The 26148-nt window shown below is 42.5% G+C and overlaps 1 protein-coding gene across 1 annotated transcript; it reads left to right on the top strand.

Moving 5' to 3' along the window:
* The first annotated feature begins 1351 nt into the window (after window positions 1-1351).
* On the top strand, window positions 1352-18009 carry FDX1 (ferredoxin 1). The gene is made up of 4 exons (XM_074148840.1): window positions 1352-1625; window positions 7508-7632; window positions 11204-11333; window positions 15457-18009. The coding sequence occupies exons 1-4, from the start codon at window positions 1456-1458 to the stop codon at window positions 15569-15571; spliced, it is 540 nt and encodes a 179-aa protein (XP_074004941.1). The 5' UTR covers window positions 1352-1455; the 3' UTR covers window positions 15572-18009.
* Window positions 18010-26148: the final 8139 nt, after the last annotated feature.

Below are 26148 nucleotides of genomic sequence, written 5' to 3'. Positions count from 1 at the left end.
AAAATTGTAAGGGTTGGAAGGCACCTTTGGAGATCATCTAGACCAACCTCCCTGCCAGAGCAGGGTCACCTAGAACAGGCTGGACAGGAACGCATCCAGGCAGGTTTTGAATATCTCCAGAGAAGGAGACTTCACAACCTCTCTGGGCAGCCTATTCCAGTGCTCTGACACCCTCAAAGTAAAGAAGCTTTTCCCCATGTTCAGATGGAATTTCCTGTGTTCTGGTTTGCGCCCTTTGCCCCTCGTCCTGTTGCTGGGCACCATGGAAAAGAGTCTTGACATTTCCACCACAACCTTCCCCTCTCCTTAAAGAAAATATACCAGTTTAAGTTACATAGTACAATGTTATCTCTCTTTGATCTTACTCTGATGCAACAAAATCATAAGGCATCAGGAATAATCTTAGCTCAAGCAAATCAGAAGTAAACAACGTTTCCTCCTTTTGCCCATTTATTTCCACTCCTGTTTGAATGAATTATTTTGAAGTAAATGCTCCATTTCTTCCTCATTCACTCAGCACTCTCCAGTCTGGGTGTAGTTGGGTGAAGGGGATCTACATAAGCACCTAACCAAAACTCATAGAGCAATGTGTACATTGCAGAGAGCCAAATTAAATCTGTATGTTCAATATATAATTGCTCAGGAAATCTCAAAATTTCCTATTGCACATACTGATATTTGAGTCATTCAGCATGAATGCTCACCTCCTGTTAAAACCTCTGATAGCACTGCTGTCCCTTTGCTCATGCCTAGGTTTTAGCACTTGATCTTCTGCCCTAAGAAATAGTACTGAGGAACTGGGAATTTCTCCATGGTCCTGCCTGGCCAGTCCGGTGGCCAGCAGAGACCCCTGAGCTGCCAGCTTCACTTCCCTGGCACCATGCCTCTTGCCCTGCCTGGAGTCAGGGAACCCGGTCCCTCACAGCCCAGGCCTCCCAAAGGGGCATTTGGGATGTAGTGACTGCTCCTGGGTGCCACCACCACAGCATGTGTCAGGGACCCCACTGGGGCCCAGGCAGTGCTCAGCCCTTGCCTTGGCCTAAGCAGTGACAAGAATTCCCTCACAGACCCAACTGGGGAGGGCACCATGGCACCACCTTCACAGGAAAACTAGGCCAGGGCTTGGATGTGGGAACTAGAGAGCTGTCACCGGCCTACGGTGCGGTCTGAGACAGCAGGAGGGCAGCTGACTGTAAGACGACGGCACCGGCCCCTCGACCGTGCGGCGCCCTGCGCCTTTTCCGTACGGCCCGGCCCCTTCCCTCAGCGCATGGCTGCGCACTTTGCGTAACCCCGCGCGGGGTCACCTCTCACCGCCGCCAAAAGGGGGCGGGAGGCGCGCTGCGTAGACGGCTGCGAGAATTGCCGCAGTTCGCGCCGGAGGCGTAAGCGGTGGGACTTTGCCCCTGCCCCGGTGCCGGCGCGGAGGCCGCGCGCGCCCGTCCTGCCGCCGCCATGGCTGCCCCGGGGCCGGGCCGGCTCCTACGGGCCGTCGCTGCTTCCTCCTGCCGCTGGCTCTTCTCCGCCTCGCCGGTAGCCGGGACGAGGCCGGGATGCGGCAGGCCCGCCGCCGCTGCTCTGAGGGCAGCCCGGCTGTTCAGCCTCTCTGCCCGGGCGGCGCTCAGGTAAGAGGGTCGGAGCCGTGAGGAGCCGTGCGGGTTCCTCACAGCAGCGGCCGCCTTCCTGCCGCCGCAGCAGCGCCGGGCCGCTGCCTGGGCCTCGGCGCTGAGGGCACCCGGGGCCAACGGCCGCCTGTGGCGCGGCCGGGCCGGCGCTGCGTGACCTTCCCCCGGTCGCTCGGTGCCCCGCTGTCCCGGACCCGGCCTCTTCCTGGGCCCCTCAGGGCCGCGCTGCGCCCCGTCTCTGGCCGTCCCGCCTGCGGCTGCTGTGGCGGTGGCAGTGGAACGCTTTGCGAACCTTCCGGCCGCCTCCCCCCGCGGTGTCGGAGGGACGAGCAGTGGCCCGCAGGGCTGTGCCGGGGGCTGTTGGCTGGAGAGGCCCGGGGACCCGCCCGGGTTAGGCACCGCACAGGCCCTTCGGCCCCGTTAAACCACAGGGCCTATGTGATCCGGAACCCCGTTGGAAGAGCTGATAATGTTATGGAAAGTTAAACTAGGGTTCCTAATCTTCGAACTAGTTTTGTAAAAGGTTGTGGCCTTATCAATGTTGCTTTCTCATGCGGTGCAGTACTGGCTTTTTTTATTACTTTTTTTTTGTGAAAGTCAGGCTAGACTTAGGGTAGAAGTACAGCACATCAGAGAGAACCCAATACTGAAGGTCTCTTCTGCCTTTGGTAGTTTTTCTTTACTGAAGAGCATTTGTGCCTCCAAGTGTGCAGAACCCCTCCTCACCAGTATGCATGAGTAGGTGTCTCAAAATGCCTTATGTCTGTAGACATTTAATACTCTACATCACACAACTATAGATTTGCAACAGTACAGGTAGTCAAAGACTGTGTTTATGCATGGCCTTCTGGCTTGTAGCTTGTATGTTTGACAACAGGTCAGAGCATACAGTTAACTTTCAGTATTTAAAATACAGAAGTTTTAAAAGCCTAATTTACTTGGTTGCTAGAGAAGTTTCTTTGACTTGGAACAAGACCTGGAATCAGCTGCCCAATATCAGGGGTGTTGCCTAGCCTGTTTCCAGAGGGTTGGGTAGTGCTCTTCCTATCAATGCTGTTTCAATATTTTGTTTTTAAACTTTCCTGTAGGGGTTCTTTTGCTTTGTTCCAGCAGATACTTTTAATATGGAGAGACAAACTGACTTTTTAGTCTAGGATTCCCATATGAGATAGGTAAGTTGCTAGTTTAGATCTCTTCTCTGAGTGACCCTGCTGACTGTCTTAAAAATAAGTACCCACTGAGTGGGTGCCCTGACCCACTTGAGGTCCCTGATGGGGAGCTTTTCATTCAAAGTCTTCTTTGTAAAGAATTGTCAAATTTTTAAAAGCTGTAAAATTATTGAGCAGGGTGAAAACAGAAGGAAAAAGAATAGTAAAAAGGGAAAACATTTCCTTACCTAATAGTAATGAAAGGCCTGTAATCCCTCAGCTATTTCACAAACAGACTGAACACAGATTGGAATTTATTCACATTCATTGCACAAGCGTACTAGCAAAAAAGCTCGTACAAACAAGTACTTCACATGTATTGTTTATATACTCCATGTTATAACCTGGCTGAGCGAGTTGGGAGAAAAAGAAAATGCTTGTTTCTTCCATATATTAGTGTTTTCTCCATTTATGTGCAAGTTATTTTCTCTCGTCCTACCATTTCTGGACATAATACTATTTGTGACCCAGTTCCTAAACTTTATATAGTCAGTTAGTGTTATTCCAGTAAAAAGATACAGCTGATTTTACATATACAAAAAAATCATGTATTTGTGCCTAGAGGATGAAGACCTAGCTATCTAAATCATCAGCTGAGGTGATTCTTGCGGATTCTAGAGGTTCCCAAGGACTCTGGTGAAGCATCAGGTGTTACATTTTCATTTCTGTTTCATTCTTTCTCTTGCTCTATTTTTATCCATTATCCTCCCTTTTCATTTTGTGGTGGACAGTAGTTATGTCAGAAGTCTACTAAACCCATTTAGATAGTTGTGCACCAAAAATATTGTACAGCATAATTACTACATGTTTTAAAGATTAGTTCAGATTTACAACTTCTGTAATTTGAGGCCTTTATAATCATTTCATTCATGGAACTCTAGGTAATTAGTTAGGACTGTTAGATTTACCGTTTAAAAAAGGAACTGGAAATAATAGTTGGTCTCGCCATGCGCAACGCCAGGCTACAAAACTTCTTTATGTTTTGTTTGGAGGAACGTAAGAGGTGATTCTTAATTTAAAAGTAATAACCAAAGATTCAAAAGGATACTTCTTTTAAGGGGGAAGAGGTGGTTGTCAGGATTCTTGCAGTACTTACACTTTTTTTGCATGGCAGGGACAATGAACAGCACTTAATATTTCTCTGGTGCTCTTCTGAATTTGCAGTTTGCTTAATTTAGGGTATCCTAGGGAAGCTTGATAACAAGGCTCATAATACTGTGGCAACCATGTGAAGAAATTAGTTCTATTTTACATCTGGTGAAAAGGGTTCATCTGAGCATGAACTGGGATACTTATGCTTCCTGCAGATTACACAAAATGTTTTGTTCTTCCTGATAATCCTGAGGCTGTTTGTGCTTGCATAGACCTGGCACGTTTCATGTTAATTGCCTGTGACTAGTTCACAGTATGGTGGTGTTTGTTTCTTTTTTTTCTTCATGCAAACAATGTCTGGGTAAACAAAAGCCATGTTATTTGAAATTTATAAAGCCTAATTATTGTTTCATGTAGGTGTGATTTTTATTTTTTTAATGGTGCCTCCCAGCCACTGAAAATACCTGCACAGTGTGTGTTTTGAATGTCTGACTAGTCTGATTATTCTGTACACAGGCTTCTGAAAGTATCTTCACCACTCAGGCTCAAGCACAATAAAGCCTCAGTGCTTTTTTTTTTTTTTTTTTTAAATATTAAACATTTTGGCTGTGGGAAGAGTGGTAAAGATGGCAATAGTAGAAAACCAGATCCTATTGGAAGACTTAAAGTTACAGATAGCCTTCTTATTACAAATAAATTTTAATTATCAAGCAGGGTGGATTAGGTCTTGTATAAAAGATTAACTGCTGTAGCGATCTTTAACAAAAGTCAGCGGAGGTGCTTTGTTTTGTCGCCTTGCTGCGTGCCCCATCGATTAGGCATGCACAGCCACAGTTCAGCTCCGCAACTGTCTCAATCTAATGTAAGATTGTCACTACTGAAAAGGGGATCCAACTCCTCTTTCCTCATTTTTGTTGTGGGCAGTGGCACTTCTGTCAGTTTTGCTGATTCAGCTGAGACTGCTTTGGTTTTTATGGTTGATTTTTCAGCCAGATTAGCAAAATGAGTTGACCTGTGGTAATACCGGTAAGGATGATGGCAGGGCAATTTGGAGTGAGGATCACCCAAACCCACACTTTTATATTAGAAGGAGATTGGCTTAAGATGATCATTAAGCTTAGATTGTGTTATTGCATCATAAAGTTGTATTACACAATTGTTTTAAACTGATGCCATAGAATGGGTCGATCTGTCTGTGTACCGGATCTGACGTTCGTGTGGCCATTGAGCTGTGAAGATTGGTTTCTGGCCAGTTTTGTTTCCAGACCCAGTTTACTGCATGATAGTGTGAGTGCTGGAGATAGAAGGAAGAAAGGAGGGAGGGCAGGACTCTTCTTCTGTGCCAGATTAAAGTGTAATCACAGGTAAAGACAGTTTCAGGTGTGTTTTGAAAACTGGGAGGGAGATGACTTGCCTTTCACAAGGGTTCTGGTGATCTGATGGATGGCCAGACACCTTGCTGTTTGGTCCATATTACTTTTGATTGCCTCATCCTACAATAGAGGAAAGGGTATGTTTTAGATATTGAACAAATATTTAGTACTTGTCACATTGATGCCCATAAATGCAAGTACATCTGCAAGTACATCCAGTTGGTGGCCAGTCGTGAGTGGTATCCCCCACAGCTTGGTGTCGGGGCTGGTTCTCTTTAACATCTTTATCAATGATCTGGACAAGGGACTTAACCGCTTATCGCTCTCTACAACTACCAGAAAGGAGGCTGTAGCGAGGTGGTGGTCAGTCTCTTCTCTGATAGAACAAGAGGAAATGGCTTCAAGTTGTACCAGGGGAGGTTCAGATTGGATATTAGGAAAAATTTTTACACTGAAAGGGTTATTAAGCATTGGAATGGGCTACCCAGGGAAGTGGTTGAGGCACCATCCCTGGAGGTATTTAAAAGATGAGTTGACATAGTGCTTAGTGACATGGTTTAGTGATGGTGACCCTTCGGTCTTAAACTACCAGTGAAGGTGGTGAATTTTGTACTAGTATATCTGAGATGTGGGTGTTTGTTTCCTTGGTTGTGCTGTGGGAGGTGTTAGCACAGCAGAGGAGTAGAAAGGAGAGCAGAGTGGTAGCTTAAACCCCCACAGAATGGTTTTTTGGAGGTGGTCCTTTGATACTACAGGTGACTGTGCAACAATAATTACATTTTGTAAAGCTACATCTTTAAGATTACTGAATCTTATTATCCAGCAAGGTCAGTCCTTCATTATTGATTATAATTATGGAAGCAATTTATAGTTAATAGCAGCTTGTGGCTGCCTTCTGGAGAATGGACTGAGGGGTGATATGACAAGAATTGAACATGACATCATAGTGAATCACAGCATGTACTACTGCCAACTGAGCTTACAGTTGTGGCAAGTATTAAGACTAGAACGACAAACACTTGTTGTTTTTCAAAACAAGCTAGGGCTGGGATTGCTAAAACACATTTTCTTTTACAGCCAGTTCAAAAAATAATCTGTTTACTGATGTTTCAGTGTGGCCACTTTCAAATTTTTGCTTTAATATTCAGCTCTACAGGTTAGAGTTTTCCAGGGGGGTGACTTGGTTTTTCAAGCTTGAATGTTTTCCATATGATAGATCAATCAAGGCCCACAGTTACTAGAAATATTAAAGGTAATATTAAAAATGCAGTTGTTAAATGTGGATTTCACATTGAAACATAGAATTTTTGCGTTAGATTTCAGTTGTTCCATTTCTGTCTCTGATCTCTTGGCAGGTTTCTTCACTGTCTATCCAACAAGTTTTTCTTGTTTTGCTCACTTACTATAGGAAAGAAAATAGACTGTTTAAAAACAAGCAAACTGCTTTATTTTTTAGTATAGTAGAAGGTTTCCTTTAATTTCCATGTGAAATAACAAAGTATGGAACACACAACCCCTCTATTTTTTTCGCATATTAAAAGCTTTAGTCATAAGAAATTTTTATGCAGAATGCAAGAAAATTTTTTCTTAAATAAACATAATTGCCTGAGAAGCAAAGGGGAAAATACAAAACCTCCTTTCTTTGAAGCCAGTGTCAAAACTGAATTTCACTGGAAGCGATATTTAAAAGGTGAAATCTTAAGAGAATCTGTGCTCGAAAAAAGCAGAATGCTTTTGGAGAATTTCCATTTTTGCGAGGAGAATTAAGTTTTGGAACTAATGAAATGCCTTAAAAGCTAAGCAGAAATGGGAAAGTTTAAAATTTGTCCTAAATGACAAGAACAATTAAAGCTTCATAAATCCAAAGCAAGAGTCTGCAGAAAGGTGCAAAGAGAAATATCTAAAATAAACTCTTTTGTTTGATAAAAATACAAATACTGTGCCTAAAATAAAATGGCTCTGTCTTCGGTGAAAGGCAAAACATCAGGACCCTATATAGCGTCTAGTGAAAAAATGCAAACTCAAGTCATCGTGTTTGATGCACAACAGGTATAGGCATTTACTGCTACAGCTTTTAAAGGACAGTAAATTAGGTTTCCATGTTCTTAGAGTTGATAGTGGTTACTGGTTTAGTAGTATTCAATCCGATTTAAATATCTAAAAATTTCTTGAGTTTTCTTTAATTCCATTATATACTTTCATTTTTCAGCTCAGAAGATAAAATAACTGTTCATTTCATAAACCGTGATGGTGACAAACTAACAGCCAAAGGAAAGCCTGGGGATTCGCTGCTGGATGTTGTTGTTGATAATAATCTAGACATAGATGGTTTTGGTAAGTAGATTCACTGAATTCTGCATTTAGTGTCTAGAAACTATATTCTATTACTAGTTTATTCATAAATATTTATAGAATCATAGAATCATTTAAGTTGAAGAGACCCTTAAGTTTGTGAAGTTTAACTATAAGTGAATATTTATGAATTTATTTATAAAACCTAGCTGTACACTTTATTTGGACTTTCTCCCCATTTCTTTTTTCCTGCAGATACATAAAATATTTTGGGTGAAGCTTAAAAAAAAAAAAATACTTGGGGTGAGCCTTGCTTGATTGTTAAAGGAGGGTAATGTGGACAGAGTGCTGTCAAAGTGGAATCTGAAAGATGCCACTTGCAGACTCTTCTGAACTGAAATGTTCTGGAGGCAACACAAAACTGGTGTATTTCTAACAGTATCTGGTTACTTTTCTATTGCTGTTCTGTCTCAATTTCTTATCCCTTTTTGTTGCACGAATTGCTGTAGTATTTGAGTGCTAAGTGAAAGAAACAACTAAATCCGTATCAGTTAGCAAGGAGGAGCAAAAAGGTTAATTCTTACCGAAGGACTGGGGTAAAGGAGACCAATGCCCTAGTGAAATTCTAACTCAGAATGAGTTTTATTTAAAATCAAAATAGGAGGAAGTTATAACACCTCCATATTCCTTCAAACTTTTGCACTTTCCATAGTTAGTTCCATTCAAGTTGTAGGATTCTGCCCATGCAAAGCAGTAGTATTTGATAATGGCAAGTAAATACCTCAGGACAAGTATTTACATGAACATCAGCTTAAGAATTAATAGTACAAACTAAAGCAGAAAGCAGAAGTACAAGTACATGGGTGAATGTGTAGCATGGATCAATTGGAGGAAAAAAAAAGTAGACTAGTGTACCACGGTGTTGTGGTTTCAGCCGAATTTACTGAAACCAGACTGACAGATGACCCTTCCCCCCCCCCCCCCCCCCCCCCCAAAAGAGAGAGAGAGGAGAGAAAGAGATAAGGAGATTCAGAAGTTTAGAATGAACTAAACTACTTTAATGAAGAATTAATATTAAAATAAAAATAAAGAAGAAAAATAATGAAATAGATACAGTATATACAAAACCGTATCAAGCTCCCAGGATGACAGTCACATCACCGGCAGGCACTGGGGAAGTCCCAGACTGGACTCAGTGACAAATGGGAACTGGATTCCAGCTCTGGAGTCAGGAACACACGGATCAGGATCAAAGGCAGATGAACAGACAGAGTCCTCTCTGGACATCGGCCATCGCAGGAAGAGGGTTGACCCTTTGATCCCTCAGCTTTTATACTGAGCATGGGGCAGATGGGATGGAATACCCCAGTTGGTCAGGTTTGGGTCACCTGTCCTGTCCACTCCTCCCCACCGATGTGACCCCTCTACGTTTTTTCCGTTTCTGACCCCCTAAGGGGGCAAATAACGAAATGGGCTGACCTTGGTTGTTATAGCAATAAGTATAAGCAAGGGCCTCCCTGCATACCATTCCTTGGCATGGAGCACAAACATTGGTCTTATCATTCTGAGAACGAGCAGTTTTCTCCACAATATGCCGTTAATTTCAGACAGTTAGAAGAGGCCTAGCTAGGATGTAAAGTTACAGAACAGAAAATTGGTTCGGTTTTACTTCAAACCGGGACACATGGTTTGAAATTTGAGGTGTTTTATTTAGATGCAAATAAATTTCACTGCTAGTAATAAAATCTTTTGTAAGATTTTAAATCTCAGGCTTGTGTCTGAGGCATCTCTTATGTCTGGAGTTGTATACATTTGGGGAAGTAGAACTGTCTCTTAAAAATCTGTAATGTGTTGGGATAACTAGCTTTATGTATCACTTATTAAATGTGTCATAAAGGCTTATGGCTAGTCTGCCTGTATTCTATAGTAAATATTCTCTCAGCTTATGTAAATACCAGTTAAAGCATTGTGGTAAAGTGGAAAAAAAAATAATGCTGCCAATAAACTGAAGCCAAACTAAACATTGGAGATACTGTGACAATCTTTAACTATAACAGATGCTAGCCTATTTGCATAATAGTTTGCTAATGAAACATCATACTAGGGCAGAAAAATAATGCGATGTAAATAATGTAGAAATGTATGTTCTCTGTTTAGAAAAAAGTAATGAGGAGAAAAAATGTAAAATGTAGATCTTGCCTATTTCTGTCACTAGAGGGCATCCCATGTGCAGTAATAGTAATAGAAATACCTTTGTATAAAGACTTAGAAAACTGTTGAGTGATTCAGCTGCACTGTTTGTTTGCTACTGCTAGCTTTACAGCTGCAGAGACACCTTCCACTGTTCAGATAGACTGGTCAGTGGGTTTTGTGTTGGTTTGTTTGTGAGATTATTTTTTTTTTTTCCCCCCTTCTCCCCTTGCCTCCTCCAACATTAAACCACTTAAATTGCTGGTACGAGAAGTTTTACATGATTTGGCACTTTATTTAAACTCTGTTTTCACAGGTGTTTGTATGTACTTGGAGACTGGTCATGCTCAGTTTGAATATGTGCTCTTGATACCGTTACTGCATGTAACAGCAGGGTGCTTTCTGTATGGTTCCTGTGGTCTGATGATGAATCCCACTGTTCTTTTCATATCAGCGTGTACACATGCAGCCTTGCTTCCCTTTGTTTCCGTATGAGTGCAACAGTGGTGTGGTCACAATACTCTTGGTTCTGCTTTCCCTGGAAATCAGTAAATAAATGGAACTTGGCTAATGTCTTAACCTGCTTCTCTCTTACCAATTTAAATTAGAGGTAGGGGGTTGTGTGCTCCAACCCCGTTCACTACACAAATATGAAGAGTTCAGCTTTCTCCTCCTCTTGACATTGCATGTTTCTTTTTCAACAAAGTGGAGAACTCTGTGCCAGCCCTATACAGTGACAGAGACAAATTAGCATTCAAACTCTTACTGTCCTGTGATGTTGCTGTAGCAGGTAGATGTAGCTGATGCTTGTTCTGTTCAACCCTAGCAAATTATTGGGTGCTTGGTTCAGGCTGGATTGTCTAGTAATACATGTTGGCCTCTTCAACACAGAGAAGACCATCTTTCTCTGTCCTAACTACCCTTGCAGTGAATGAGTGTTCTGTTGAGTCAGAAATACTATGTATAAAATCCCTCCTTCCTGTGCTTCTGAGGAATTTTTTTGGATAGCAGGTGTCTTTTCTTGAACTGCTTGAGGAAACCTCAAAACCATGGGAAAGAGAGGGATAAGAAGGATCAACCTTGGAACTAAATTGAATCGTGTTGATTGACAGCATTTTCTGCTTTTGCATTCTTATAGTAGAAAGCTTTTCCCTCTTCAAATGGTAGAAAGGGAATTAGTTAAGTATTTTCACTAGCTACAGCATTCAAGTAAATCTTAATGTTATAGGAACTGTAGAAATACTAATGACACTTGAATGCAGAGTAGATATGTGAATGTGGGAATACATGAAACATTAACTTTACTAATCAACAGAGATACTTCTTGTTTGAGACAAACACTTATTTATGAAGTATTTCTTCTGAAGTTCTGCTGTAATTTGAAATTTGGATTTTCTGTTACCTTGATTTTATTTTTCTTTAGGTGCATGTGAAGGAACGCTAGCCTGTTCAACTTGTCATTTAATCTTTGAAGAACACATATTTGAGAAACTAGATGCAATTACTGATGAAGAGATGGACATGCTGGACCTGGCATATGGCCTCACAGAAACGTAAGGCAACATAACACTTCACTACATCAAAGAATGGAAATAAGGGTTTGCAGATGGTGCAGTCCAGTATTCTTAGAATACCTAAACCAATTTTTAATGAATAGCTGGATTCTGCTACACAAATGGGACTGGCAAGTTTAAATATTGTTTATCTGAATTCATATTAAAAAGATGTTAGTACTGTTTTTATAACTGAAGAGTGGCAGTTGCCTGTACTTGCTCTTCAGAGGTGTCTGATGCAGAAGTGTCAGATACTGAGAAATACCCAGTTCCTTCACCAAAAACTTTGCCACTGCTCTTGTGCATGAATTTTCTTGTTCTTGTTTCCCTTCCCTTCTGTTTTCTGTCTCCATTAGTCTGTAGCTAGTTAATGTATTGTGTGACACTGTTTACGTTAGTATTTTAGTTTCGGCCAGATCTTCTTTTCACAGAATCACAGAAGGGTTGAGGTTGGAGGGGACCTCTTGAGGTCATCTGGTCCAACCCCGTGTTCAAGCAGGGCCACCTAGAGCCGATGCCCAGGACCATGTCCAGATGGCTTTTGAATATCTCCAAGGATGGAGACTCTACAACATCTCTGGTATTTATGTAGATTGATAAGATCATCCCCCTGAGCCTTGTCTAGGATAAACAGTGTCCCACATGGCAGTGCCCCCTGCTTGTCATGCTTTGACTCGTGTCAGAGTGCTCTTGGTGCGTATAAGCCAGATTCCCTTTTGGATGAAACTAATCCCAAAGCGTGCTGTAACTGCTAATGGGCATTTCAATGCATAGGTTTAGACTAGCAGTAGAAAAGAAGCCCTCTGCTCTATGCCTTCCCCACCATCACATGCCTTGTAATTAGGGTGTCACATCCTCATCATAGACCTATTCCTAGTGGGCTGCACTACTTGCTGGTGTACACATGACCTGTATGGTAGAACATAACATACCCACGTGAACAGCAGGCAGCTAACACCTCACAGGGTTTTGCAAGTCCTTTCCTTTTATCTTTACACTTATGACAGGGCATAGTAGTGCATCTCCATTACACAAGTTTATATCAGCACAAGAGACCAGGTAACCTATAGCCAGTATCAGTCACTTAAAGCTCTGTCTTCCAGAGAAGTCACCCTCTCACACGTATGAAAGATCCCTGGCCACAAGAACACAATGTCAGGAAAACCTGATAGACACAACAAGCACCTGTCTTCAGAGGGTCTAAAACTTAATTTTGTCTGAAACACTTTGAGAGAAAAAAAAATAACAGAAGTATTTAAACAGAGAGCTCTGGCTTTCTACTGTTTTTCAGTTCTTCAGTAAAAACTCCTTGCTTTAAATGTTTAATTAAAAAGATAGCCAAAGAAAAAAGATTTTTTTTATTAGAGCATTGGCCTCCAGAGCTACTTAGGAATTGGTTTGGGCCAGAACCTAAAAGGCACTCTTAGGAGAATTACAGCAGATGTAAGAATAAAGTAAACTCACACTTAATAGGCTGGAGACCTGTTTAAAAAAAATACTGAAGGAAAAAAATAAGCTGAGAAACAGCGTGCTAAAAAGTAGAAAAATACTTTTGTTTCTAACCTATCAGAAGCAGAACACTTGTCTGCATGAGGATCCAATGAGTAATGTAGGTGCGCTTTAAGGTGCACTTAAAATATAAAAAGATAACATAAAAGCAAAGTTTCTCTTGCATTGTTGTCTCTAGAGATGTTATGGGATGTCCATGCACTGGAAGATTTCTTTCTTCCTGGAGCGTCTGTCTCAAACGGATGTATCCGTAGAAGTAGTAGTACAGTGGATAAGTAAAATGAGTAGTAACAAATGGTAATGACTAGGTAGCATTTGCCCAGGAGTTCTACAGGAATTCAGTACACCACTTCTGAACTACTGTCTGTAAGGCTTAATTAGTTGGTTTAAAACTGCTTCCACATCAAAGGAATGGAAGGTAGCAACCCAACTTTTCAAATGACTTCACTGGAACTGGAGAACAGTGAGTCTGTAATGTGCTCTAGGCAATCCTGCTTTAGCAGGGGAGTTGGACTAGATGATTTCTAGAGGTCCCTTCCAACTCTGACAATTCCGTGATTCCCTACTGGACACATTAATCATGTGTCTATGGGCTGGTAAGGAAAGAATTCAACAGAGCTTTTGTAGAGGGAAGTAACAGATATGGGAGCTCTTCAAATGAGTCACTGAGTACGAAGATAGATCTTGCAGTTCACATAGGTTACTTCAGTCCAGGAATTCTTTACTAAGTCTTGAGTTGTAATGGGTTAAGAGCAAAGGCTCTGTAAAGGATAAGTAATTGGTTATGTTACTCAGTATGGTAAAATCAAAAACTATCAGTGAAGACGTGCACAAGGATCTTGTGCCATTGGGTGATAGGAAAAGAAATTTGGTGTTAAAAGGTGCAGGTAAATGCATATAGAGAGGTGGGTAGAATAGTGGTAACTTTGCATACTTGAAATAGGCTGTCAGCTAGTGTCTTTCCAGGAACGTCAGCTTAAGGTTTGGTGGTTTTAAAGGTAAATGGAACATTGGCAATATTAGGTGGGAACAGGTAGAAATACAGAAAATTCTGAAAATGGATTTTTTTTTTTTTTTTTTTTTTAGAAAAAAATCTTTTTACTTGTGCAACTCTGACTCCCTGGTTTGTGTGGGGTTTTTTTCCCCCTTTTTTTTTAAGTAGCAGAATGACAGGAAATAAAGGGAAGGCCTTTAGAAGCGGTTAAAGGGGGAAGCTTTCATGCAGGGATTGAATAAATCATCTTATCTTTTTGGGGGAGTCCAAGCTTCCTCAGCTTTAAGGTGTGGTGGAATCTGGTTAAATATCTATAAAATTGTAAATGCTGTGGAAGAATTTGAATAGAAGAAGATAGTTTGTTTCTCACTGTTACTTAGTGCTGCCTAGTTGTCTGTACTGCTGTGTAGCAGGCTCAAAACAAAGGGCAGTGTTAATTCACATGAAGTGAATCCATTGCCACACTGCAGAGTACGTATGCAATTAGCATTGGTCTTCAGTGCACTTCAGGCACTTGAGTAAAATAAAGTCTTACAGGCAATGCTACATATAAATATCAGAAATCCCATCTGCCTAACAGAGTTCATTTCTAAAGCTATTCTTATGGATGCATATTCATGAGATTGAATCTTCTGGTAATGTATGTATTTATACATACACTCTGGTAATTTGAAGTTGATGTATACAGCCATTTACATGGAAGTATTACTTTTGTGTGTAGCACTGGATTGGGAGCTTTAACAATAGTTGATTACTACATGCTTGAAAGAGTTCTGTACAGATATTAATGTAGTACCATTTCTTACAATATCTCTGCCTACATTCCTATACCAATTAAATTATTATTCAACTGCTGCTACAGAACATTGCCTATCCTTTTTGTGACGTTTAAGTATTCTATACTTAAGTACCAAGGCATGGCCACTGGATTAAAGATATCCCAGTGACAGAAGTGGCTTGTGGTGTCTGCAGAATTTGGTGGTGGTGTGAAACCTTTTGATTTTAATTCCTCCCGTACAAGATCTGTTCATGCAGAATGATAGGTAGAAAAATGAAGGATTGCATCTTCTCAGGTGCCGTGAATATTTATCCTATTCCTTCCTGTGTTTCTTGTGTCTTCACTCTTACCTTTCTGACTTAATGACCCAATCTTGAGTTGTTCAGTTTCAAAACACTGGGCTGTCTTCAGACCCTGGGTGGGTTAGGCAATGCTTTCTCTGAGGTTTTCATTCAAATTCATTGCCTTCATCTCGAGAGAGATGAAAAATCTCCCTTTGGAGATCAAGTGTCATTCCCTGCACTTAATTGAACTATTAGTGAACCATTGAAAATGGAAGAGTCGCCCTTATTATATGTTGTCTCAGCAAGTAGGAAGTACTCGGTGTACAATTTTCCAATGTACTGAGCTCTGTTACTTGATGTAAATCATGATTATTGCCACTTATATCTTTGCATTGATGCATGCAGTTCACTACTGGTCTTGATTAAGACCATGCACAAGGATGGCTGTTTCTAGATCATGATGTGTTTGGGATGCCTGAATGCTGGAGGCATAAGGGGGTAAGTGCTGTTAGATGTATGATTGGTTAGAACTAATGACAATGTTATATTTCTCTACAGATCACGTTTAGGCTGCCAAATCTGCTTGAAGAAATCAATGGATAATATGACTGTTCGAGTACCAGAAGCTGTTGCCGATGCTAGACAATCAGTAGATATGAGTAAAAACTCCTAAAAGAAAATATCTTAGGGGTTTTAAAGAAGCTTAATTATTTTTATAACTTATTTTTAAATGTGTAATTGAATATGGAAACTTACATAATTGTGAGTTATTTTATATGACTATCAATATTAGATTAATGCTATTTTAATTTTCTTTATAGAACCTCCTATATTTTTACGCTTAAGATGCAATAATACTTCTTATAACTGATATTGGATTATAAACATTAGCAAGTGTATTACAGATTTCATATAACATTATTCTGCCAAAACCTTTAATGACAATTAAAAACTGTATCACTTCTGCAAGACTTCTCCTAAATACCCCTGAGCATTTCTAGGTTTTTGACCTGGATATGTTAGAGAACAAAACTTGTAAGACTGCATGGGGTCTTTTTAAAGTGGTATCATTAAAGATGGTGTGCTCAGAGCTAATTTGCTTTTTCAGTAAATATGATACTTCCTCAGCAAATAGTGGACTTTCAGGATAGGGGTATTCCAAACTTTGGAATCTTAATGAGATGTGGCAAATTTTATATTGCAAAAATACTGTTAAAACCATGAAATCTGGGGCTCGATACAGAATGTTGGCACCTGCAGTTTAATTGCTGCTGTGCATCTCTGTTGCCCAAATAGAAGTCAAAAAAACCTCAGTTTAACTGTATTTACGTTTTACTACACCACAAATACGGGGATACCCATGGCTTAGAAGAGTAAAGCCTTGGCACTGTCTAATGGGAGAGCGTATGCACCGGAGGCAATTGTTAATTCTTGCTGTTCTCTGAAGATGTCCGAGTTGGGGTTGAAGAGGGCAATGTTTGTCAACGTAAGATTTGTTTTGAAATCTTTGTCTCTCAGTTTTTCTGTTTTAAGCTTGTTCAGGAGGCAATCTAATGTTAGCTACGGCATTCAGCTTGAAGAGAATCCTGGACTCTGCGCCTTGCTCCCAGGATCATTTCAGTAATGGTTGATGTGAAATGACCAAATATATTTAATCCATAAAGACGCACTAAGATCCCCAGAAGGGGTAAGGGGTAGGGAGACCCCCATGATGGGAGAGCGTGGACTGATGATCAGCTTTCAGTTGGATCTTTTTTTAGTCTTTCTAAAGTAAAATAGTCTTTAGTCTTTCAAAATAAAATATTGTCTCTAAGATTCTATTATTATTTCCAGTTTTTGTTGCCTAATTAAGTGAAATGGCTGTCACTAATATAATAGTTCTTACCTCTATGTGGTTGTTCTAATTTTTTGGCCTTGTTTTTATGTATATAACCTGTTTGTTTAGACTTGAATGATCTAATGCGTTCATTAATGCCTTATTTGAACTGGTGACAATGACATCTAGACTATTTGAATTACCATATTTATAGGAAAAGAATTATTATTTTTCCAGTGTCAAATATTGGGATTATTTTGAGCTTCATAAAGGAAAAGAATAATCCCTCTTTGTTATAAAAAGAAATATTTTCTAGAACTCCATTGAAAATAGATCTAGTTCAGATGCCTTGATTTGCTCTCCGGGTAACTATTTCTTTGTTTCATGGTGTTCCCATTGGACTTTCCACTAGAACAAGGTATGCTTAATGTGGTCAGATAACTTAATCATATAGGGTTTTCAAAATAGACTTCCTATCTCATATAATTTAAAATATGACTTCAGAGTTGACATTTCCTAGCTTTTTGAAAGACACAGGGAGTGAGATCAGGGAGAAGAGTGGAAATAAATTGGGGAAATGATCTGAAGATACTGCTGTCTTCCTCTTCAGCTGCTGTGACTAACCATAACTTAGGGATTACCCTCCCACAATCAGATGCTGAGGTAAATCAGTTCTTGCTTTGTTTTGCCTTTGCCCTGTGTTCATTTCTATCCAGTAATTATTATTAAATTTTGAACTTTTATTTTTGTGAGACACAGCTCTTTAGCTTCCAAGAGAGGGAACTCAGGTCATAACCAGATGTACTGTGCATTCTTACATAGGAAGGAAATCTGAGGTTTCAGTATAGCTGTGGGGTTTGGGGTAGATGTTGGCATTTGTTGGGTTTTGTTTTGGGTTTTTTTTGTTTTGTTTTACTTACAGCACTGGCACTTCTCCTTGTGGGTATTTTGAAGCGCTTAACGCTGTTAAACAAATGTGAAACAGCTCTCCTGCGACAGTTTTCTTCCTAAGCCAAGGTTATTTCCTCATGCATTTCCTGTGACATGTTCTCATTACAAAGACTTCGACTCTCCCATAGTGTGCCTGTGGAAAGAGTTATTTAGCACAGCAAGGCAAAAAAGAACACTTCAAAGTTCATTCTGAATTCTAGAGGTATCCCATATTGCATACAAATGGAAATCTCAGAAGGCGGAAGGGAATGACATGTAATCCCCAAAATGCACAGCTCAGACATGCGTGTCTCCTTATTGTCAAAATGATTTGCAAATAAATCTTATTTTATACCACTTTCTGACACACCTTGTTTGTATTGATTTTTCTTCCCCTTTTCTCCAAGTCATGGAATGTATTTCTGGGTGTAAAATGGAACTTAACAGTTAATGATGCATATTCAAGTGTAAGTATGAATTATAGTGCAATGACACAAAATTAAAGCATCAAAACTAGTTACATAAATATTTGTTTACTTCCTTGTCCAAAGAAAGACTACAGGTAACTTTTTCTAAAGGCATTCCCTTCCTCTGTCAGAACATGGAATGAGTGGGTCTTTTCTGTCTCTCTCCTCAAAAACAAGGAGGAAATCGTAACTGAGTCTGTCAGTGTGGTACTTGTTAGTGTTTGGTGGGATGTCTGAAGGGGAAGGAAGGAGGTGCCTCGCGCTCCCAGGGTCACTATGTCATGTCCTGCTGGGGGAAACTTCCATCATCTGGAGTGCAGGCTCTCACTGGGGGAGGAAAAGACACTTTCTCTAGGCACTTTGTTACTTCTCTGTCAGGAAAAACTCCTAAATGTGAAGTTCACAGCTTTTTGGCTGCAGGGCTCCTGTAAGATTAAGATTTAAGGCAGATGTGTCCAGACTTACTTCAGCTTGCCTCCAACAGGGGTGTGGAAAGGCCATGTCCAGAACAGCTACAGTGAAAGTGGCTGTTACTGGTCTGGGCATGGAGAAGACCCTACAAACCAACGGGTTTGCCCTCACAGAGGAAATGTGGTATACAAAGATAGGGTAGACATAAAATCCTCATTCCTTGGGAGGAAAAGAAGTAAATCTTGGAGAAGAGATGCTCAAGCTGAGCCACTGAGGTATCGGATGGTAGAAAACTTCGGAAAGAGGCTGCAGCTGCTGTAGCTGACTCAGTGACTTCTCGGATGATGTGAAAAGGCAATGGGGATTTCCTGCACCAAGGGGGGAGGCTGTTGTCTTTGTGGGTGGCCCTGTAGGTCTGCAGGGTGTAGTGCCTCGCTGTTCTTTCTCTCCCTGCTGTACTCCCAGGAGAGCAACACAAGAAGTGTGGTCCATACCTAAAACAACAGGCATTAAAAGCAGCCCTGAGACTTTCTAATCTGGTCACCTCTTCCTTTTTTGTTATCAAGTTAAATGTTTGGGGTTTTGTGGTTTGTTTTTTTTTTTTTTTCAAAAAGGTCTTGTTAAAAGTAATTTCTGGCCAGCAGTGATTTAGCATTTGCAGCTGGGGCAAACCTTCATCTAAAGCTGTGGCCCTGTTGCATGTGGAGAAGTATCTCTGAGGTCCCCTCCATGGGTCTGGAAGCTCCCTTGACCTCTGCCCAGCAGCAGAAATGTTATTTTGAGCACTGTCTTAATGCTGCTTGTGTGCCTCCAGGAGCGGTGTCCCCTCTGTCCGGCCAGCATCGTCACCCTGTGCCTGACCCCCTCCACAGCACAGTGTGGGAGGCATAGTCTCTTGCATCTGCTAGGGATGAGAAAGGATGAAAAAGGTTTGAGACAGACTTGGTGCAACCTCCCTTACGTCCGCTCAGGTAGAATAGAGCTTTCACTTTCCCATTAGACCGTGTCTGTGCTAGAAAATGGGGTACAGTCTGAGATGCTCCCAGCTGGTGCTGGCCCCAGGTGGTAAATCCCTGCAGTGCTGGGAGGGATTAAGCCTCGGGCGTGGGGAGAGCCCTGCTGGGTCGCAGCTTCGGATGGGGCTGGTTGCTGTGGAGCCAGCCCGGCTGTCTAGGGCTGCGAAAGAAATGCAGGTTCAGTGTTCTAGTGGAAAAGAGCTGTTGCTGGACCAGGCCAGGCTGCCACCGCTCCGGTACCTGCACCCAGCCAGCGGTGAGGCTGAGCATGTAGTCCCATGGACGGACAGACACACATACATCGGCCACGTTGATCAGTGCAGACAGAAAACAGTGCCAGCCATGTGAGCCCCTGGAGGCTGATGGGGAGCCTCTGCCATTGACCTGGGGCTGGTGGCTCCCTGTGACAGCCTTGAGAGCAGCCCCATCAGGGGCTCAGCCAGCTCTTGTGAGGTTACAAGGGTTCCTCTGCCTGTTGTGATGTCTCTGCTCCTTCATATTTGCAGAGGTGAGCCATCACTCACATAACGTAACACTGTTCAGTGACAGCAGGGGACATTTGTGCTCTTGGTTTCTCCAGCGCTGCAGCAGGCAACAGAGGGCATGTTACAGATGAGAAGTGATAACGCCATGGTGCCCTGGTGCCATGTAAGTAACCGTTCCCGGGTATTCTGCAGAAGTCTGTGGGTGCCTGTGGCAGCTGTACCAGGGTTGCAGCTACTGCTGGGTCAGTTTCCTGCTGGCAGCTGGTGGGCTGGAATGTCTGGGTTTGGAGAAGTCTGTTCTGTCTCACTGAAAGAAATACCAGGCCATAGATGGTGTTTCTCCTTCAGGCTGTGTTTGATTAAAAATGGCTCTCCTTAATCCAGTTTTGGATCAAACAAATACCCAGACAAATTGGATTGGGTCATGGCAATCCCAGGCACAAATACGGTTGGGAGGAGAATGGATTGAGAGCAGCCCTGAGGAGAAGGACTTGGGGGTGTTGGTGGATGAGAAGCTCAACATGAGCCGGCAGTGCATGCTGTTAGCCCAGAAAGCCAACCACATCCTGGGCTGCATCAAGAGAAGTGTGGTCAGCAGGTCGAGGGAGGTGATTCTGCCCCTCTGCTCTGGTGAGACCCCACCTGGAGAACTGTGTCCAGCTTTGGAGTCCTCAGCCCAGGAAGGACATGGACCTGTTGGAATGGGTCCAGAGAAGGGCCACAAAGATGATCAGAGGGATGGAGGACCTCTCCTATGAGGACAGGCTGAGAGAGTTGGGGTTGTTCAGCCTGGAGAAGAGAAGGCTCTGGGGAGACCTTGTAATGGCCTTCCAGTACCTGAAGAGGGCCTACAGGAAATATGGGGAGGGACTCCATCAGGGAATGTAGTGACAGGACAAGGGGTAATGGTTTTAAACTGAAAGAGGGGAGATTTAGATTAGATATCAGGAAGAAAATAGTTCCTGTGAGGGTGGTGAAACTGAACAACTGCCCAGGGAAGTTGTGGATGCCCCATCCCTGGAAGTGTTCAAGGCCAGGCCGGATGGGGCTTTGAGCAACCTGGTCTAGTGGGAGGTGTCCCTGCCCGTAGCAGGGGGGTTGGAACTCGATGATCTTTAAAGTCCCTTCCAAATCTAACCATTCTATGATATTCTAATTCCATCCAAGAGCATCTGAGCAGGTTTCCATGGTGGGTTAGCAGCTCATTCTCATTTTACCCTTCCTCAAGTAACAGCCCTGCTTTGCGTAGGTGAGCCAGCCCTTGCTTTTGACCCGGTGAGCGCTCGCAGGCTTTACCGGTAACATTTTGGAAGAAGAAGAGCATTGTCTTCCTCGAAAACCCTGACTGGAGGGGGGAAAGGGAAGGAGAGGGAGAGCTGACACAAGATCACAGTGATGCAGCTGCAGCCTCTTGGATCCGGGAGAGAGGCAGCCGTGTACCACCCAGGGAGCCAGCGATGGGTTTTGGCTGGGGATAAAGGTAGAAGGTCTCATCTCAGAGGAATGTTTAACAACAGATGAAAATAGCTGTAAGAGAAAACAAATGGTGTCATAGAGACAAGGCATATGGTAGCTCGGAGTGATGAGGAGGCCCATTCAGGCTGTAGTTCAGTTCCAGGGGACTGATGACTGTCAGGAGGGAGCACAGGAGGGAATAGCTGGAGCAAGGGAGCTTCTGCTTCAGATTTCAGCACTTTTTTTTGTCTTTCTTCTGTCCTAATTGAGTTGTTATGATCATCACAGCCATTGGATTATCGTCAGACACATTGTGTCCTGGCATGGAGAATAAAAAACAATCAATGTCCCTTGCCTTGACGTTTCCTGCTCTTTTGGGGCTGTCCTGCAGGGAGAAGGGCAGCACAGGAGCCTCGGAGGCGCAGGTTTGGGGAAGCAGAGCAGAGCTGCCGCGAGGGCAAATGTTGTCCTGGCAGGAAAGCTCAGGAGCCTGGTATCTCCCTCTGCTGAGTGATGTATGCAGAAAATGTTGTATTTCTAACTCAAACAGCTCATGTTTGTGCACCGCATGCAAGCTTCACATCAAAAATGACCTTAATTAAAGACCTCATTGCTGGTCTTTATCATCTACCACTTTGGCATTTTATGAAGTATTTGTCTCTGGATAAGAAGGTTAGGAAATGTTTCCCTTCTGATTTGCCTGTTACAGCGCTTATTTTGAGAGGCCTAAAGGAGGCAGAAGGCATCAGAGACTTTTACAACAGCACACAGAAATGATGGGGGGAAAAACAATCACCGGGCAACAGGAGTTAATTCCTAGAATAAAAGTACAGAGTAACCGCAGGATATTTGCTATGGTATTTCACTGCTTGTATAACTGGGTAATCAGCGCTGTCAGCTGCCCAGCGCTGGGCTGCTCCTGGTTTGCCATAAAGCCCTGCCTTCACCATAAATAATACATTTAATCCATTTCTGCTTCCTTCCAGCTGAAGCGCCTCTGCAATGGCTCTAGATCCCAGGAATTTTGTAACATTAACCTTCCTCTGAGGGTCAGGTGCCAGAAATTCTTACTCTCTGGCAAAATCATTTCCCCAATCTTTTTTTGCTAGCGAGTGAAAAAAGAACCCCAGCTACGAGCCCACGGCGAGCTTGGGCTGGGGGATGGTCAGTGCAAGTACCACTGCCCTGGCTCCTGCCCTCTCGCACGAGGCAGATGCACTCCGCCGCTCATGGGTTCTGTGACGAGATATGAATTACCAGGAGGATAGGGATTTTTATACTCCTTCAAAATCTGGAGCACATTCACGAATACGCAGGAAGGTCCTCTGGCGGAGAACTTGTGGTCACCTTTAAGCCTGGAAGGAGACCCGCGTTGTTTAAGGGGTTCATTCCTGGCAGCAAACTTGGGTGGGTGCTGCTCTGACAGCAGGTCTGAATCTGTAAACACTTGACCCAAATCCAGTGAGGGAAGAAAAAGAGCCTTTATCTGATCCTTGCCACTTGGTCGCCATCTCTCCAAAATAAACAGACCGGTATGTTTTAGTTTAGCAAAAATGCTGAAACAAACTACATGTGATACAAGTTCACAGTACTATTTCAGAAGTGAAAACAGCAATATTCCTTCCAGAGCACGCTGGATATTTAGATATAAAAATAAACCACCTATCCAGGCCCCACTTGTCCATGCGCTGAGCTCCCAACCCTCTCCTCTTTTACTTCCTCCGCTGCTCCCACTGGAGAGCCCCTGATTTATCGGCTGTTTCCCTCCCGCTCCCTCGCCTGCAGCTCCTCACTCAGAGCCCAAGACTTCCACTCACCCAGTGGGTACATCTGCTTTTTTGTTTGTTTGTTTTCCTGCTCAGTTTATGTCCTTTTTGTTGCGTTTCTTTGTCAGAGAGACATCGGGCATTCTGCAAAAATTCTCTTTTTTACCGCGCAAGTCAATATTTGCATTAAAAGCAAACTCTACTTGTTTCAGTAATCATGAAATTCTTCAGCTTTCTCTTACTTTTTGCGTTACCGTGGCATCCCAATGGGTAAACTGCCGGTAGAAATAAAAGACCGTCCAGGAGCTGGCAGAGGAAAGAGGGAAAGGGCACAGGAGCAGCTCCCGGCTCCAGAGCAGTGTCCTTGTGTTTGAGTACGGGCTCTGGCCCCTCTTCAGCCCCCGGGAGCTGGAAGGGCAACTCAGAGCTTGCCCCCGGCGTAACGCTGAGGTCCGGAGTCGGTGCACGGGGCTGTAGAGGAGCAGCCGAAATGGATTTGCGGAGCACACGTGTTCTCAGAGCCAGGCAACGCCAGAAAACCTCACGTTTCTGCGGCCCAGCTTTCGCCAAAGCTCCTCCTGCAAAGTGCTGAAGATCTGCCGGACGACTGAATGTACAGCAAGAGGCAATTTAATTAGGGACTGACGAGAAATCTCATGTGTGAACAGCTTCACCCGGCACTGTGTCCTTTATGCACTGCCTCGGCCAGGCCCAGCTCCCTCTTCTATTGCTATTGACTTTGATAGCCTCCTTAAAAAAAAATTATCATAATTACTTCTGAAGCAACGAAGCAGTAGAAATCCGGACTGTGCTTTCTCCGTTTTCTCTGACGCCATCTGTAATGTCAATGTGCTCTTCTTCTAATTTCATAGCCTTGATACGAGTGCTTTTGAAAAAAATCTCCATTTCTGAAAACTTTTCGAGGTCCTGGCTGGGAGCTTTTTGACTTCCAAGCTGAATTTCAGGCTACAGTATTTTCACAATCACTACTTTTATTTTCTCACAGAAAATGTGAAATAAACTGCTGTATAAAATAAATAATTATCTTTTTTTTCATGACAAAAGTATGAAATTTGAGTATTTTTCTTTTTTTGTTGCTCTTCATACAGTGGAAGCTGTTCATTTAACTGGCATGTGCAGAAAATCAATTATGTTGTTTTGCACATATTAGTGTGTGATTCTGGTAAACTCATTCATAACCTTTTCCAAATCTGATAATTACTGAAATTGTCTTTAAGTCTCTCTAAAGCACAGGCTCTGAAAGATCTTTTCTAACACTCAATTTTTTTCCAAAAGTATGGACACAGGGCTATAAACCCAGGACATTTTGGTGGAGAGGTTTGGGTTGGAAAGGACCTTCAGAGATTGACTACTCCAGCCCCCTGGAATCCTGCATACTTGATTAGGTATCCACATAAACTTTGTGGATCTGGTAAAGTTATTGCGTAAAATTTCTAGTGTACCTGATAAGTTTATTTCAGAACTTTTCCAGATTTTCTGAGGAAGTTGATTGTGATGAAATTTGATGTGTTTTCACAGACACCGCACATATTTTACCCCTTAGTTTTTGGAATTCTTCAAATGAAATCTCCAGGCAAGCTAAGAAACACTCAGAGGATGTTTTGGTTTAATCTGTTAAATAATCACTCTTACATTATAAACCAGTTGTCATTAACATTTTTTTTTAACTCGAGTATGACACCAGGGGTATTGCCTACATGTGACATTTTATCATTTTGATCTACAGGAAAAAAACTCCACTTTTTTTCCATTAAAATACAACAATTAAAACAAGTAAATCAAAAAGAAGTAGAGATGTGGATCCAGTCTTCCCGGAGAAGGGCTCGTCAGGGCTGGAGAGCCAGGGCAGAGTGGTTGTGAATCCACAGCAGGTGGCCACTAGGCAACCCTTGGCTTGTCTGTAGGGTAACAGAGAAATTTATCAACAAAATTTGGATCATGTCTCCAGCACTCTTGAGGGCATGAGCCACTGTGGGGACTTCTTGGTACCCATAGACTGGAAGGGGCTTCCGAACAGCATTTGTTCATAATGGTATGATGGTTGGACTAGATGAATCTTGAAGGTCCCTTCCAACCTAGATGATTCTATGATTCTATGATTCTATAAAAGAACGTGCCAAATGTGCCAAGAAATCAAAAATTTACCCTAAACTATAGTCAGGAATTTTGTCGCTAACTGGTTGTTAAGCTTGAAGTATTTGGGGCTATATAAGTGGCTTTGTTGCTGTTTTTTTTGCTGCAAGGATTCAGTTGAAGAGTTAGTTCAAGGGTTATTCTTAATGCAGAGCTTCTGGTGTGATGTCTGTGAGCTCAATGTGTCCTGATTGTCCTGACCCTGTGTCCTGAGCTTGAGTGGCCACCATGAGGACACGTTGTTTTAGGAGGCAAAACTTGTGTCCTAGCAAAAGAAAAAAAAAGTCTGAAAAAACTCTCCGAGAAGACTTTCAGGCTGAGAAGGAGAAATAATACTCATTAGTGGATCACCTCGCTGGAAAAATAGCCATGTTCATGGAGTCCATGATATCGGAAGCTGAGAGGCAGAAATGAAAAGTTGTGAAAGCACATCTTTCGTGGGTAGCTGGGTACTTCTGGGTCTTTACCAGCTCTCCCAGTTAGTCAGTTTTGGTGACTAATGGTCATTTAGTTTTCACTGAAATAATTTCCACGAAAGCATTTTGTTTGAGCACAACTATCACCTATGGCTTTTGGTGTTTCTATCATGAGGACACACAGTGGAGCTGTATCAGCCGGTTTCGTGCAAGAATCTGGCAAGATCTCTCTCCATTTGGTGTTTGTTGAACAAGAAGCATCTTGCCTGTGGTGATGAGATTGGAATGGGTGGGAGGTGCCTGGAGGGCCAAAGAGACTGCGGGTAAATAGGTA

Source organism: Numenius arquata, chromosome 1 (genome assembly GCF_964106895.1).
Source record: "Numenius arquata chromosome 1, bNumArq3.hap1.1, whole genome shotgun sequence".
Classification (NCBI taxonomy): Eukaryota; Metazoa; Chordata; class Aves; order Charadriiformes; family Scolopacidae; genus Numenius; species Numenius arquata.
This window is presented reverse-complemented; position numbering and strand designations above follow the sequence as displayed.